Source organism: Pectinophora gossypiella, chromosome 5 (genome assembly GCF_024362695.1).
Source record: "Pectinophora gossypiella chromosome 5, ilPecGoss1.1, whole genome shotgun sequence".
In the NCBI taxonomy this organism is placed as follows: domain Eukaryota; kingdom Metazoa; phylum Arthropoda; class Insecta; order Lepidoptera; family Gelechiidae; genus Pectinophora; species Pectinophora gossypiella.
Window position 1 is genome coordinate 11,742,012 of NC_065408.1, and position 18,091 is coordinate 11,760,102.

General features: G+C 36.2%; 1 protein-coding gene across 1 annotated transcript; it reads left to right on the plus strand.

Moving 5' to 3' along the window:
- The first annotated feature begins 7,471 nt into the window (after positions 1-7,471).
- On the plus strand, positions 7,472-18,026 carry LOC126367005 (titin homolog). The gene is made up of 13 exons (XM_050010354.1): positions 7,472-7,619; positions 8,147-8,284; positions 8,617-8,880; positions 9,273-9,353; positions 9,738-9,821; positions 10,246-13,560; positions 13,822-13,971; positions 14,088-14,276; positions 14,408-14,857; positions 14,988-15,074; positions 15,440-15,538; positions 15,807-15,874; positions 16,133-18,026. Exons 1-13 carry the CDS (start codon positions 7,595-7,597, stop codon positions 16,601-16,603), a joined length of 5,421 nt encoding a protein of 1,806 aa, XP_049866311.1. The 5' UTR covers positions 7,472-7,594; the 3' UTR covers positions 16,604-18,026.
- Positions 18,027-18,091: the final 65 nt, after the last annotated feature.

Genomic DNA, 18,091 nt, shown 5'->3' on the forward strand with positions numbered 1-18,091 from the left:
GAAAACGAATAGCAAGACCGTACATACAAAATGGGACGTCGTACCGTGCGCAGAATAAAAGCCCCCCAGAAATTATAGCGGGCACGCAAATGATGTGAGAATTTACAACCTACTCGCTGACTAAAGGCCCGCCTATGGCCGTCTACGCTCGTCTATGCCCGCCTATGCCCGTCTGCCCGCCGGACCAATTTGCACCCTTGTTATTTGTGTCCTCCTTCTAGTGGGTTCCTGATACGTTTTTTTCTTTTATCAGCAATTTCGGTTGGTCTGGATTTGTGAAGCGGAAAAGTTTAGCAGTTTTTGAGGTATGCAAGTGTGAGATGTTTGTTACATATTAGTAAGGTAAATATCATTATGTTTTATGTAGATCGTTTTAAGTTATAATATTGCATTATTTACTTATACCTGTATTGCACCGTCCCCGACCCTAAGGTTACCTGGTAGAAATTGCTATTTATAAGGCCGCCGATTGTGTTCCTCTTGTCACCTTTGTAATTGTTTTAGTGGTGATAAACACACCACCATGTACAATACTATAATATTTATATTATTATAGTATTGTATTGTAAGCATGTTGTTCTTATTCTGAGACACTTTACGCCCATCCATCATAATGGACTGTCTTCATTATATCCCCCTTACGATTTCAATGCTAAGTTAGAGTGTTTTTTTTTTTTTTTTTTTGACGTGACTTATTGTAGATTTGCCGCAGATGGCATTAACTACTTAGCCGGACAAATGGGGAGCGCTGAAGGCTCTCACCCGGTACAACGTTTAAGACAACAGGCCTGAGGGTGCCCAGTTGGGCGCGAACCTCGGCTCAGGGCGTCGTCTGAGAGGAAAAATATTTGAAAGAATTATTCGACCCTAGTGGGTCGATAGCGATAAGCGCTGAATGAGGGAAATCGTCGACCACGCCGGCGGGGTCGGTATCGGGGACTAAGTTAGAGTGTATACAAGCTATAGAAGTATAGATAGATAAGCAGTTGAATGCATTCCATGTTTTCGCTCCCGGTTCTGCACAGAACTCAGAAGCCGTTTTACAGTAAGTACAGCATTTAATTTAATAGTTCCACCTATCTACAGATGAAAGCTGGCAACTTCAGCAAACCATAGCTAGCAGCTACTGTTCACTACAACGTACAAACATTCTAGTCTAATTTATACAATAATCTAAGCAAGACGCAGTGTAATTTAATTCCACAGCCAGCTCGAGGCGCGAGGTAGAACAGGGTTCATTTATATAGCAGGTCCTAGCGACCACTACACTCAATAAATGTATCTACATGCATGAAACATTCGTAATCTGTATTTATATGGATGGAACTTCAAGTCCTCAGGCAATTTGCAAGATATTATTGATACTTATAATGAACTGCAAGGTGGCAGGCCCAGATCGTAGCACTAAACTGTTAACTCACGTCGGCGTGTGAAGCGGTCGTACCAAGACATTTCTGGCTGGACCGCTACCATAGAATAAGGAATAATACTCGCCACCAGCGGCCGAGCTAAGTTTACCCTATGTCTTACGTATAACGTCAATGTGTAATTTCTGTATAAAACGAGGTATTTTTATATGAAGTGTCCGGGTGTGCTGCTACAACGCTCAGTGCAACTATTTGGTTGTGGTTGCACGATCATCACCACCCATTAACGCCCCCACTGCTGGGGCACGGGCCTTCCCTATGGATGGATAGGGAGAACGGACCTTAAACCATCACACTGGCCCAGTGTGGATTGATGGTTATTAACGACTGCTAATGCAGATATAATTTGTATTAAAATTTAAAATACAGATAATTAAAAAATACATAAAAAAGTAAAATATATATTATGCTAGAGGACATAAATATTTATAAATTTTATCCTTATACTGCCTAAGACGATTGTTGTCTAATAATATATTTTCTCCCGCGGCATCTCTTTATAAAGAACTCTGTGGTGGCAGGTTACCAACTTAATAAAGTCTGTTATTTTTTGACAGAAGAAATGGTATGAGAAGCAAGTATCAATAAGTTTTATAGTTAGCCGAACCGTTTGTCTGTCTTGTGTTAGTCTAATTGCTCTTGTATTCTGTTCTGTGTGCATTAAATAACTATTAAATAAATAATAATATTTTATTGTACTCTTTATTTATGTATCTTTGTTTTCCTTAATGTGTGTGTGTTGTATACTGATAAATTGGTAATAACACTCATCATCAAACCTACTTAACCCACGAAGCCACAGTTCAAATACTATTAACAAATTTGAATAATGTACATTGAGGCTAACTAGTTTAGGGAATTCACACAAGTCAATTAAAATACAATTAGGTAAGCATTTCAGTAACGAATCAGTCTAATTTAGCAGAAAATTGAGCTTTATAAACCTCAAAGATGTAATGTTTTGGTTGTAAGTAATTAGTTTTATTAGCTCAGAGACCCTTTGAAATGTTTGTCAAGCGTCTAGACGAGACTCGGTCATTTATGCAATGTCACAATTCCTTTCCACAAGGTCATTAATATTTTTAAACGTTTACGTGTTACTTAGAGTAAGTAAAATACAAATATACGTAAGTGTAGTACTTATAACTATAGTTACAAAATATTAAGTTACAAAGTATTAATAAACTAATCTCAACTTCGAGACTGCCCTCGAGATCATGTCAGTGTAACAGTTCTTATATAAAAACAGGGACAGGTATGATTTTAAGGGCAGCCTTAGCTGAAATTTGTTTATTAATGTCACTCTTAGTGTAGTCTTCCGTCAAAACCTTATAGGTACTCTTAATTCGATTTTCAAAGAGTAGCTGATTCATTATTGTTTCTATTGATTCTCAGTTAACAATCACAGTGAGCTTACGTGTCTACGTAGACGTAACGAACTTCTTAGCCAACGTTACAAACGATAACACGTGAACCTGAACGAGACGAAATGGAACGTGGAATTGGAACACATTTTTTCTATCGTAAGCCTAACATATAGGAGGCTCAGGAGAGAGGTCTCGTTTGAAGTGATCCTGCACAGTAAACAAATATTTGAAAATAAATAAGGCTCTATGCTCCGAACGCGAGGCGACAGCGTCAAGAGACTGATTTATACGATGCCATTATTTTTGTCAAACCTACGCAAACACATGCTTTTCGAAACCGTCATACACCCGCTAGCTTAATATTATTGCGCTTTCGGCGAAATGAAGCCGATATTTCATTTACTGAAGGCTTCATATTTTAAATGATTAATACTTCTTGGTTGATATTATTTACGAAGTCCACGAGGTAAAGATATACTGAATAAAGATATTTTTATAGAGTATAAGTATAGTCAATTTATATTATTGCATATAAAATATATAAAAATATAATACGAATCGCTAGGCTTAAGTGGAGATGGGCAGGACACTTGGCAAGACGGGAAGAAAACAGACGGACTAAGGCTGTTACGAAAGGGTGGCCAAGGGATGGTATGCGATATCGAGGCAGACCACGGGCCCGGTGGTCGGATGACATTGTGAGGTACGTCGCTTTAGTAAAATCCAATAGCTTGATTAGGTTCCTCGTAGTTAATTAACTGTGAATCTAGATACAGAATATTAAACGGTCTAGCTTCTCAAAACAGTATTACTGGACCTCTCACTGAACGAAAATGTTCAGCATTAAGTTAGGTTATACACAGCTAAAGAGGAAGACGACGCGGCGGGTACAATATGCTATGTACTCTACTGTTAACAGGCGTTTATCTCCTGTGTAATACAAGTACGCACTCACTTTATAGATTAGAAGCTCTTTACATTATATTGACATACTTACCCGTAGCCTGTGACATAGCTGAGTAGCGCCGACGATATCGGATGAGCCCAAAGTGCTCGGCAACTTCCCTCCCCACTAGATAACTCGCTGCATATAACACAACTTCATAAGTAAGCCGAGTTCGGAAGTAATCAGAGCTCTCAACGCAGACCATGTTTCATATTAATAAGGAAAAAACTGCGACGGTCACGTAGATTTACTAGGGTAAGTATATAAGATTAGCTGATAGCTAAGGAACTTAATAGATATAGCGACGCGGATGTAGATATTTCTAAGATGAATTAGGTCGAAATGAAATAACCAGAAAACTCTTTCACAATTACTTTCGTTTATAATAACTTTGGTAAGGAAAAGTAGATATTTTTTCATTCATTAATCCCTCGCCCCTCCAATTAAACAAAGTTAGTCGCCTTGGTCTATGGGCAGTTGTACCAGACAGGTACCTACCAGGGGAATAGAATTGAACAAGAACACATGGTAAATTATCAGGCCATTTAGCAGAGGCGGCACTCGCAATTTCATGGCTGAGTGGTCGCCAATCCCGATGGGTATATTGCTCTATATGCAGTCTACTTGCACTAATAACACTAAACTGCATAACTTTATTACCTACCCACCCCATTTACCAGAGTACGCATAAACTTGCAGCGTAATAGCTGTCTTAATTAATACTTTAGTGCTCCATAAAAAATACCATAAATTCTATGTCTCTTTTGATAAAAGTTATTTCATCTTTTTCTATTACTTTGAACATTAAAAGCGACTTTATAAATGTTGCCGTAACGTAATTGATAGGACGCTCTTAATAAATAAAGTAGGAAAATTACATGATCGTTGAGTGGTAGGTACCAAAATATTATTAGATGTGTGAAAAATTTAGGTATCGATTAAATATACTTACCTAAGTAATTTCGGATATAATACCATACCATAAAAAGTGGACAAGACAATGAAATCGGTATATAACAGGCAAAAAAATGGAATGGATTCAACATCACGCGTTTGGATGAAAAGGGATTATGTAATCAGTTAATGGATATTGGATTGGATACTTAATACCTTTCAACGAAGTAACACATTACTAAATTGTCACCGTCATGCTTGCAATAACAGTTCCATTTAGGAACCGAATCTGAATAGATTGTATTTCGGGATCTAAATCACAGGCCTTCAAAAATGGAAAGAAAGTCTCAGCACGTAAATCACTGACGCCCTTGTAACTGTATAACGAATGTCAAAAAAGTGTAAACATTCTAGGTACAATATTATAATAGAAAACCTTTCGCACCATGTCCCACAATCAAATGTCACTAAGTGTAAAGGATAGAAAGGGCTTACATCCGGAGCACAATACTTCTGGTTTTGATATCCAGGACGCACCAGATAAAGTCGTCAAACCGCGTTAACATTTCAATTCAAAAATATTCCACAAGCAAAACGAGCTAGGACAATAAACCATCCCACAATAGTCGGAGCCATGGTCGTCGGGCAAAACCTGCGGTGGTTTTGTTCTACGAAAATGGTTGATCTCCATGGCCTGCCTCCCAACCTATTGTCAAGTTTCTCGCTTTGTCCACGTAAAAAGTTCTGTTATCCAACACAAAGACGGAAAAAATTTACGATCGTTTTCAGGCCATTCCCTAGATTAATTTACACGGAATCGCGTTAATTGGATTTGTTAAACTCAAAAACAAGGATTTTATTTAAAATTTTCTAAAAGAAAAGTCGCAGCAAAGGCATAATTAGGTACCTATTCACCACCTAAGTAAGTAAGTATATGAATTGAGTTGAAAAGCTCTCAAAGAATACGATCTTATAAGATCTTACGTAGATACTTACATTAACTTGCACGATTAGGTGCGATTCTTTTATTCTTCTTAATCTAATCCTTGTACACAAATTGTAGCAAGACGTCAAACTGCAGTCACTTACATTAGATACACTAGTGGTCCTTGTTATTAAGGTAGTGCACTGTTATAATTAACATTAATAACATACTATTAATTATGATATGATTATGATATCAAGTACTAACTCATCGCCTATCACGTTCCTACGTCGATCATGTTAACGTGATCTCAGACCTGAAAACTATGATTTCAAGCACAATATTCTACGACTACGACTCTTAAACTATATTTGAATATTTCTCCAGTCTTCAAATCTGTACTACTTCAGTAGGTCTATAGTACACTAAAAGTCACACAAAATAACCGTAATGCACCTTATAATATTTAATATTAATTTCAGTAGAAAAGGGTCTCGTGGAGATCGTTTACAGACACAATCAGTGTCACATCTGCCCACTTGTATACGTATTTATCAAACATTCCCGTAGGCCGAGACGGACGTCCCAAGAGAAATGGGGTTAACATCGTTGGACGTAATTTCTGAAGAGGGTCATCAGGAAGATATAATGCCATTTCTGTACCCCTGATGTCTTTTTAAGTGCGGACCCACTTAACCCTAACGCGGGGCGGGGCCTGCCGCTATTCGCTGTCGCCTCGGAAAAACTAATGGAATTCAAAAAATGCTTTTGGATAGGAAAATAACTTGAACGTTATTCCTTTGTGAAACTTGACTTGTACACTATTTAATTTAGACAAGCTCATCAAGGGAGTTGCATACTAGCGAGGTGTACAGTCATCATGTACCCACTTTAGAACCCTGTCGCACTGTCATATTTGACATTTAATGAGACTTACGGTTTAATCTTTCGAACGCCGGAACGCGGATCTCGACCAGACACAATGTAAAATCTATTGTATCTGGTATCTCGGCATATGAGAGGTTAATTTATCAAAAAAGTTAATGTGACATGGTTTTATAGGTATTTAACCCGTACCACTTGTCTCCTTTTGTATTTTTTTCTACTAAAATTATTATAAATAAATATTATCTCTGTGGTCCAGTGGTTGAGAGTTGGGCTCACGATCCGGACGCCCCGGGTTCGAATTCTGGTGGGGACATATCACAAAAATCACTTTGTGATCCCTAGTTTACTTAGGACATTACAAGCTTATCACGTGATTGTGCGAAAGTAGTAAGATGATTCGTGCTTCGGAAGGCACGTTAAGCCGTTGTTCCCGGTTTCAGTTTTCTGATGTAAATAAGTAGTCCTTTACATGAATCATGTCAGCGGTCTTGGTGGCTGAATAATAAATAACTCTAACACCATGGTTTATAAGGTTGGTAATCCACCTCATAACCCACACGGTAGAAGAAGACTACTCGTGGGTCACAGGCCTACCCCCAATAAAATTAAGCAGAGTAGGTCCGTAGGTAGGTAGGGCCTATGGCCCATACTCGATCACATTGTTCCACTGTGGTAGGTGACAAGATATATACGTATAATTATATGTAATTAAAATTACCACAGAATAATTCTAATGCAATTAAATTACGTTCTCATGCCTAATATCCTAAAGTTTACGAAGAAGATGCAGACGATATTATAATATCATTACGATATTACTCAGCCTGTAGCTCTTCAGTGATTATTCTGATTATATATTACATTATCTTTGGCTAGTTAGCTAGTACCATTTTGTTTAATTTTATAATAAAGTTGAAAACCGTAAATTATCCGAACATTGAGAGGTATTACAACCCTAAAACGGAAACTGACTGCAAAATGTGTTGCCATATAGAACGCGCGTCGGTTTCGGTTTTGATTTTGACAGTTCGCCGCGTCTCCAACAGCTGTTCGACATTGCTTCGTACGATTTGAATTTAGTTGATTGCACGTGTTGTACTAGATAGTCAGAATAGAACAAAAGGAAACGTTAAGTTTTATTTAAATCATGGAAGAGGACGGTGGTGTTAAAGGTATGTACCCTTAGAAAATCTAAAGCTAATGGAAGAAGAATTAGACCACGCTGTTTTATCAATATCGTTGCTTGCGCGGCCCATGCTTATGCTTCATGCATTTTAGCGTGGAATTCCGCAGCATTTTCTTCCATCAAACCTTTAAATATTCCTAATTTGTCCTTATATATATTAGTTATCCCTTTATAACGTTCATAAAAGCTATTATCAGTGTATTATACGTGAACAATACGACTGCCTATTTTAAGAAATTTATTTTTATAATGTTACCTTTCTTTGCTTCAAACTCGGCAATTAACTATATTTTACACGTATAGACATCTAACTCACCCGGTTTTGGTAAATAATTTACGTTATTCTGTGTAAATTGGTGATGCGTCGTGACCTTGACGATTTTTTTAAACTTATCTCAAGTGTATAAAAGACAAAAATTCTACTGGACTTTGAAATTTCCTCGTTTACAAGAATATAGATGGAACCTATCCCTGTGTAATTTTATACAAAAGTTTTCTATTTAAACATTCCAGCCCCTGTGACGCGGCTGCGCCGTCGTTTATCAGTGGAGACAGATGACACCAAATCCCCTTCTGCACCTTCCACTCCAAGTAAGAAGAGGGGAGGTCGCCTGGCTGCCAAGCCTCAGCTGGAATTAATTGACGAGGACAGTAAGTGTATATCTTAAAAGATAACTGATAACTGAATTGAACTGGCAGACTATAACAAATGTACTTAAATAGGAATGTGGGACTTGTAATGATAACATTTTCAGCATATTTCTAAGTGTAGACTCACCTCGTGGTGAATGAGATCATGACATAATATGGCCTCACATGTCCTTACATATACTATGTCCCTTTTTTTATTTAATCAGTGTACTCTACTAAGGTCGTTGACACTATCAAAAGTCATTGACTTTATTAAGATAAAAAATAAAGGTTCACCACTGGAAATACATTATATCCAGTTAATAAAAAATATTATCTTCCCCAATTTTCAGCTATAACAAACAGCCCAAAGAGAACTACTAAGTCAATAGCAAGAGATATTACTGAGCCAGAAGAAAAAACGGTGACACCAGCTCGTCGCAGCACAAGGGCCAAGTCAAACACTAGCTTGGTATCAGAGGCTGAAGAAAAGGTGTTGACCCCTGCTAGGAGAAGTACTAGAATCAAATCCAACACCAGTATTGTGTCTGAAGCAGCACAAACTGTTGACTCACCAAGAGCTAAACGGGCTGTAGCTAGAAGGAATTCACAACTCGGTAAGTGCTCTTACTCTATAATATGTTTACAATTTATGTTGTTTTTTTTCTTACAGTTACATATTCTGCTACAATATTCTTCTACATGGGTGTTATTCTTTTTTGTATAATTTATGATAAAATTTTCATACTCATGAAAATATTGCACAATATTTGTAATCTAATGCTAAGTGCATTTACAAAATACCAAGTTGTAACTTTTTTACTATCCCAGGTACCTAGTACAAAACTTTATCATCTTACTTCTTGTTTCTCTCTTTAAGATTTCCTCTTTATAGGTACTTCAAATACCAGCGAAAAATGATAAAATGCATGCTTTGTCATAACTCCAGTTATCTTATTGTTATAAATATCAACTCATATAGATTATTTTGTTATTGTGTGTGTTTTAGGCAGTGATACAGAAGCTTCAGTGACTCCTGCAAGGACCAGACGCACAAGAAAAGGTTCAACATCAAGCATTGACAAAGAAGGTGAGAGATTAATGTAATTATTTTATTTGTAGAGTTTTATTCTATTGATCAATAATGACAGTAAGTATATCAAATATTTTGGGTATCTTTTGTCTTCTGAGTTATTCTGAAATTAATGTGTTTCTCCAGCTTGCTTCTCCAGGTGGTACCAGTTCGATCGCCAGTACTGGACTTGCACCATTGAGTTATTATCACTGACACAGATTCGAGTTTTCGACTATTATAGACGGCAATACGGTCTCCACCGGTCACGTTGGTCTATAGTCCGCGCGCTATAGGCCACACTAATTACTTAGTTTATTATATGATGGATATACAACCTCAGACTGTCCCATATGATCTTGAGTGCTCTTTTCTTTACTAAGATTCTCTCTGACTATTCAGGAACCCCAAGTATCTCTGAAACTGCTGTAACACCAGGCCAGACCAGACGCACTAGGAAAGGTTCCACATCTAACGAGAATCCAGGTAATTACAGTATACAATACTTTATCTAGTTACTTTATTTGTTTTTTTAAGATCTCCTACAATAATAGTTGTGATACATTATGTGTTGTTGTTACAATACATTTGGTTCCACTTCCTCTAAGGATGTAATATACAATTCTGATGGCACGATTACTCTAGCCATAAAGGCGGCCAACCAGCTCGCGACAACAAACACTTCAGGATCCCGATACCGACCTCGCCGACGTGGTCGATGTTTTTCCTTTTTCAGCCCTTACCGCTATCGCCCCTTTTGTATTCTCTCAAATATAAGCTCTCTGAGGACGCCCTGACCAAAGTTTCGGACCCTCAGGCCTGTTCTCTTATGTTTTTTTACTAAGATCCCTTAGCGCGCCCCATCTAAGGAAAACCTATAAGATTAATTTTATGAATATTGTGTTTTCAGTTGAAGCATCTCAGGAAGAAAAACCATCTTCACTAATTACAGAAATTATCGCTGAAGAGCCTGAAAGCACACTCCGAAAATCAACTTCAGAAACTAACAATGTTGAAAACGGGGATGCTTCGAGTTCTACACGAAAGAGTCCCCGACTTATGGCCATGAAACACAGGAGAAGCAAATCTGAAGATTCAAATGATATTAAGTCACAAAGTGTAAATGAACAAGATAAGACACCAATTGCTAAAAAAGAGTCAAATCTAGATACTAACGCGACTGAAACAGATTCTCAAAATGATATACTATCAGTATCCAGTGCTAATCTATTAAAAGAGTTGGACTCAAAACCTAAAAAGAAAACTTCCGATAAAAATAAAAGTGCTTCTGATATTGAAATAGATTCTAAATCAAAACGTCACAGAACTAAGTCTTGGGGAAGTCTATCCGCGACGCCTCCCAATGAAGGCCAGTTCTTCAGTGATAATGAAAGCATTAAAAAGAAGTTAAAGAAACATGGGAAAATTTTCAATGACAAGAGATTGTCTGGTTCTGGTGATAGTAAACAGAAATCAATTACTGGGGATAAATCACTGGTTGATGACGAAGATACAGAAATCATTTTCAATACTTCAAAAAAGAATAGAAGAAGCAAAGACATTTCTTTTAATGCTCACAAATCAGTAACTCTAAATGAATCTACACATGAAATACCTAGTGCAGCAGATACTAGCAATGAAAGTAATAAAGAAAATCTTCTTGGTGGGACACCGGTGATCAAAGAGTCTACAACTGAACTGTTTGATAAAGCTCCCAGTGCTGAAATAAAGACAATAGTTTTCATTGAAGATACAGACTCTAACACAGGTAGCTTGGGTAAACAGAATGATGATAAAGATGATCAATGCGTCCCAGTTGTGCAGCATCCAGCTGAAAATCAAATAATTTCATCAGAAATGTCCAACAATATTCCATCAGTTTCTATTTTCACAGCAGAAAAAGTGGGTGAGAAATTAACAATTAACCAGAGTTGTGAACCCATGGATATTGATGAGACTATACCAGATAATGTGTCGATGTCTGCATTTACTATCGAGGATAAGTTAGAAAAATCTCGACGTAAATCTTCGTTGTGTATCTCATCAGAGGCTGATAGCAGTACGAAAGAAAGTAAAAATAAATCTAAACGGAAATCCTTATTATCAAATTCTTCAATCCAAGATAAAGAAAGCTTTGAAAATGTTAATAAAAGTTTTGAATCAAATGTTAAAAACTCATCGAAAGACGAAATAAACTCAGCTGTATATTCACGCAAGTCGTCACTGAGCACGCACGACGAAGTAGATAGTAGCTTTAAAGAAAGTGCTAACAAATATAAGAGAAAGTCATCTAAATCTGATTTGGTAGAAGTTGAAAATGTTAATAATAGTACTTTATCGCAATCTCAAGCCAAGAATTCCCCCAAAGAGGATGCACAGAATAGAAAAACACGAAAATCATCTTTAAATATAACCTCGGATACTGAAAGTATTACTACAAAGGGTTCTAAAAGGAAATCCTCCATGTCATATTTTACCTCAGAAGACCATGAAAAAACCGAGAACAAAACCACACTTGTTTTATCTCAAATCAAAGATATATCGGCTACCGACAATAACGTATCTAAATCGCCCCAAATTGACAGCAATGAACTATCAAGAGCTAAAGATGGAATCGTGAACAAAAACCTTTCTATTAATTACATGACCAGCACACCAGTACAAAAGAAGAATATGGAAAAATTAGGTATGCAAATGAATACTTCTGTGATTACACCTAATAACGACCGCAAAACAAAAATTACGCCTAAAAAAGACGTCTCAATAACGTCAAACAAATCCGGCAACTGTTCTTCTGAACAAGACTCGGAGATATCTGAAGAAGAATCCGAGGAAAAGAATAATTTGTTAGATGACGAAGCTGAAGAGGCAAGTGAAAATTACGAGTCAGGTGACAGTCAAAACGAAGAGGAAAGACAGTATGAAAGAGAAAATGAAATTGTAGAAAGAGGTGAAACACTGACATCTGAAGATGAAATATCAAATGACTCTGATTATGAGAAAGGTTCATTCATAGTGAGTTCCGATGAAGAAGATGATGAACTATTAAGTGGGTTAGGAGATGACCTCAATATGAGTGATAATGAACTAACTATGACCGAAAAATCTAAAAAGAAATATAACGAGCGTAAAATGAAAGAACAAAAGAAAGCGTCAAGAGAAATGTATGAGGCGCGACACAAGATTAATGACTCATCTGATAAGAATTCTAAAGTGGTAAAAGCTAAAAAGAATAATCGTAATCGATTAGATTCGTCGCTTTTAGAATCGGGTGATGAGATTTCAATGCCGCCAAAGAAAAATAAACGTATGCGTTTGGAGTCTACTTTAGAAACTAGCCAAACAAAACCTGATACTGAAGAAAAAAAGACAAAAAATAATGATTCTGATATGTCAGATGCCGAAGAAATCGGTCGCAAGAAAAAGAAGAGCAAACGTTTGTCTGAATCAGTATGTGATGAAAGCGCAATAAACGAAAAGGAAATAACTATTAATAATGAAGAAATGATCGAAAAAGATGACCCCCTGTCAATTAAAATTAAAACAGAGCCTAAAACACCGCTAAAATATCTTGAAATTTCAACTGTTCATTTCACTGACAGGGAAGATATTGAACAAGTTCAAGTTAGTGAAAATATGTCTATGATGACAGAAAATGAGACTTCTGATCCACTTCGGGAAACAGTGGCGGAAGATCAAAACGGAGACATCAGTGATGATTCTATCAGCGAAAATGAAGAGATAACAAATAAATATGACTCTGTGCTTAAGGAGCTTAACAAAGAAAACAAATCTAGGCAAATAAAGTCACATGACATCTCTTTGAACTTGCATAAGAAGAACAAACAAAAGCCTAAGGAGGCAATCGTTGAAGAGCTCAATCTTACTCAGACTAAAAAGTCTAAGAAAAAAGTTCAAGACACTCCTGAACAGTCTAAAGAAAAGACCGTTAAAAGAGTTTTTAAGAAGTTGGCTGATAATAATGACGAGTTGTCTGACTTTGATGACCTGAAGCTGTTATTCTCTGATGAAAGTAATGATAGCAGTGAGAAAAAACATGAGAGCATTAAGACTGTGGATGGCACTGATAGTTTCATACCATTGAAACGCACTCCTGGCAAGACTAATATTCTTAAGCCTACTGATACCTCTGCAAATGATTCTCTACTGAACAGTCGCAGCAAGAAGAAGAATAAGAAGTCCAACAAAACTGATGAAAATGAAGGTGTGTATTATGTTCATATTACTTAAGTAACAAACTATAATTTTCTTCTTCTATTGTGTAATCATAACCTATGAGGTCATTGACCGACATCAACAATCCTGAACATAAACTATAAAGTCTCTAAGTAATGTGATATAATGATAATAATAAAATATGTCACATTAATTTATTAAACATGGGAGCCTGACCCTGAACTTCGAAATCACACAAGTGGTCCCAATCATTTTTATTGTGTCATAATTATATCCTTCAATATTGCAGATACCAATACCAACGAAGATGGTGAAGAACTAAAATTCTTCATTGATACTAAGGGAGATTTGCTGGATACAGAATCATCTACAATGGAGTCTCTTAACACAAGTTCGAAGATGAATAGCGGAAGTGATGTAAAGTCTGCTGATAACGGTGGTTAGTTTATAAAAATAGCTGTATAGTAGAGGCCAATGTCCATTGCCAAGCAAATGAATTAATAACGGGTTCCGTGAATATTTCATGTTGAGAATCCTTTTTAAACTCATTTCTAGGTGCCGACTCTGATGATGCGCCTGTGGAAACCTCGTATCTTAGTGAAAAGAGTAAGAAGCGAAACAAAAAGACGTCTATAAGCGTTGATGCCAGTATGACGGAGAATGGTGAAAATTCTACATTGACTAGGACATCGAAAAGTGACAAGAAGAAAAGATTGTCAGAATCTCAAGAAACGGAAATTCCAGGTATTAAATAGAGTATTTTCACATAAGTAATAAATAATAATGTATCAGACTGTATTATCTAACGGTTACAACCGACATAAAGGCTAGCAGCAAACAATTTCCGACTGTTCAAGTTTTTTTATATATTACAGAACACGAGATATCCGCACCTAAGACTCCTGCAAGTGAAAAAAAGAAGAAGAAATTATCTATGTCTTGTGAAAACCAAACCACAAGTCCTATTCCTGTGGCGACACCACCCTCGGTCACTAGTGAAAAGAAAAAGAAGAGACTGTCTGAATCTGACGGAACTGGACCTTTAGAAACTGCCGTCGCAAAAACACCTTGCAGCGACAAAAAGAAAAATAAATTATTCAAGTCTAATGATAACCAAATTGGAAATTCAGAAACTACGATTACTGATCCAAAAACTCCTCAAAGTGCTAAAAAGAAGAAGAAATTATCGGAGTCTCACGAAGATACCACTATTGACATTCCTGAACTTAAAAATGTAGTAGAAACCCCAACCAGCAACAAAAAGAAGAAAAAAGTCTCTGAATTTGTTGAATTTGGAGTTGAAAATGTAATGGGAAGTACAGAAGGTAAATATTACCAACAATCTTTATTGAAATAAGACAAATTATTATCTAATTTTTATTTTATCTAAATATGCAAACTGAAATATGGTAACCATATTATAATATACTAATACAAACTATTTTTAAATTTCAGTTGTTGAAGATCCAGTTGCGATTAGTTCCAAAAAACGCAAGAGAAAGTCATCTGCCAATCAGACACAGGAAGAAATTGGAGTCGAAGGTATTATTTACATTCATAAATCACTTTCGGTATAACTACTTTACAGGACAGGGACATTCTTATATGATAACTAGCATTCAATGGCATATAAAGTGCTTTTAAATATTAATTCATTTTTAAATAACAAACAAAGGATTCACAGAATGGTATCAAACCATAACTTACCATTACATACGCCCGTGCACCGCGAGCGGCGCGAACAATGTCGAGAGCTTCGACCAATAGCCGTACGACGTTTACCACGTCCACGAAGATAGCGTTTGCTGCATCTCGATATAATACGCTTCGCGCGGAATGGTGTTTTAAACTTCATTATTGTTTAAATTTGTTTGAACCTGTTATATTAATGTTTTGCTTTTCTTTAGATGATAAGGTGTTGAACATTTCCGGAAACGAATCAATAGGCAATAAAAAGAAAAAACAGAAAATCTCTGTAACTAAGGATGACATTGCTCCCATACAAGGTAAAAAATATATTGTAATTTGTACCTGACCCTAACTTTGTATTCTGGGTGGGTTTCTAGTGGAGATAAAAAGCTCAGCCTGAGTGATCGGCCAATCACATTGTGTGCGAGAGAAGGCTCAATGATTAGTCGATCTCCGTCCGTCTCCTCTGCAATTTACTGCAATCCACAGTAGAAACCCACCCTATAGATTAGGGTCAATGAGGATTGATGTTATAAGTGTTGCCACTTTACCAATTTTAATCGCAATTAACTTTTTACTTTTCAGTAACTGAAACCAAACTCAGTAAGAAGAGAAAAAAACGTGACGACGACGTTGGTGGCAAGAAGTCTAAGGTAAAAATTTTGTTTTAAATACTTACATAGAAATACACAAAAACATTCTACAGCATGTAGAAAACACTCGCAGATTAGAAGAATAGGTACCTAAGTATATTTTTGTATCGAACTTCTATACATAATGTTTTTTTCTCTTAATAATATAATACATTTAATTACTGGTCAGCAAAAATTTAATATCGATCGCCATCGACTCGCAAAGAAAAAGAAGAAGATCAATGATCCTTTTGTTTCAACGAACTCATTATATTGCAGGTTCTCAAGGAACACTCACCCGATAAAGTACACGTACCACGCTTGCCGCGTAGTGTTATCAATCGGCTTGACGACAAACCTAAAGCTGAGGTACTTGAAATGAAGAAAGCTAAACTCGTATCTACGGCAGATTTTGTCGTTGAAGAGACTAGGAGGAGGCGCAACAAGCCATCTAACTTCTTAGAAGAAAGTGTATATCTAAATGATGACGACAATGCACCGGTTACAAAGAAAAAGGCGATAATGAAGAAACCTAAAGTGTTGCCATTCCTACCAACAGTTTCTACTTCTGACAATGGCTTCACTACCAATTTCCAAGTAAACGTTATATCGCGAACCATGGAATTCGTTGCAAAAAAGAATGAGATGCCCCATTTCAAAGAAGACTACTTAAACAACAGGAAGATAAAGAAATTGCGCACCTACGATCTTTATAAGAAGCACAGAAATGTAAAGCTGTCTAAATTCTAACTTATAATTGTTCCTCTTGTTATAAAACAGCTGTTTTTGTGATGTATAGACTCCGCCTGTTTTAATATTAGTAATTGAGGTGCCTTGATTATGAATACTACTAACATTTTAAAGCATTTTTAACTGATTCCGTATAAATGAATGATAAGCGACACCGTTCCCGTTAGTTGCAGAATAGTACGAGTATGTCTTGTGCCAATTAAAATTAAGTTTTGAATAAGTACGTTATCCACTCTTGATACAATGCTACTCAACAGACACCAATTATTAACTGGTCTTGTGATTAGCATTGTGTGGAGCTGGCCTTAGAACTTTGTAATAATAGTTGACTAATTCATTGTTAAATTACCTTATTATGTTTTTATTTTTATGGTGTTTTGTTTGTAATCACTGTTATTACATCTGCACTTGCTTACACTGATACTTGAATAAGTACCTTCACTGGACAATAATAGCCATATTCGTGTTTTTATAAACTAGCTAAAGCAACATTTATTTTCACTGTAAGCAAGTGAGAGAGAAGGTAGGCGGACATAAAATGTTTCTTCCTATTATTGTTTGTACTCTGTTTCTCAAAATCGTCACTATTGAGAAATTTAATTGTCATAATTTAGTTTTCATAAGGGTTTTCTAATTTTATAAATATCAAAAATATCCATAATTATGCGAGCAAGTAGCAAGCAATTTGATGCTTCGCTCGCTCTGTTATGCGTGGTCACACTAACCTATAGTTCTCGAAGTTATTTTGTCATAATTTTATGAACATAAATAGTTCTACCTCATGTACCTATTTATTTTGCTGTATGAGGTAAAAAATAGAACAATTTATGTTTATGACAAAAACAATTATGAATAAAGACTATTAGTTGAAACGACTTTGGTATCAGTGACTGTTTGTTTAAGAATAGTTTAACTAATTATTATGAAGAAACAATTTATGAGGATTCAGAGGTATGTGTTATGAACTCTAATAATAGGACACGAAAAAGAGTTCAGGTCCATAATGTCCCTCTCCCAGAATGTGCTGTGCTTATTTTTTTTATTAATTTCAACCAACGCCGTAAAAGGAGGTTTTGGTTGATATTTTTAAATCAATTGATCAGAAAAAAATGTCTTTATTTTGGGAAACTGATATTATGGACCTCAACGAAAAAAATGTGTTATTTTTTTTTTGTCATCAATATTTTTAGTCATTATTGTTTTGCTTATCGATAATTATTGTGTTTCTTTAGTATAACTACGACAAAATTGCTGAATGTTTGTGTACAATTTGAATTTTCCGCCATTATCACAGAAGAATCCGCGAGAGGGCGCTGGCGTCGACAAAAGTGGTATCGCCCAAGTGCTTTCTGTTTTAGTTTTACGTAATTAAATTCTGACAATTTTGCAACCATTTTCAATAAATATGTTCTTTGAAATAAAATGGTCGTTTTTCCACAATAATATCAAAGTGTGGTTGTACATACTCGACGCAAGTACTTCCCGCCT

Coding starts and splice junctions, on each gene's coding strand:
- LOC126367005 (XM_050010354.1), top strand. CDS start 7,595: ATGGAAGAGGACGGTGGTGTTAAAG. Junction 8,881..9,272: donor TAGAAGGAATTCACAACTCG/GTAAGTGCTCTT, acceptor TGTGTGTTTTAG/GCAGTGATACAGAAGCTTCA. Junction 14,277..14,407: donor TCAAGAAACGGAAATTCCAG/GTATTAAATAGA, acceptor TATATATTACAG/AACACGAGATATCCGCACCT.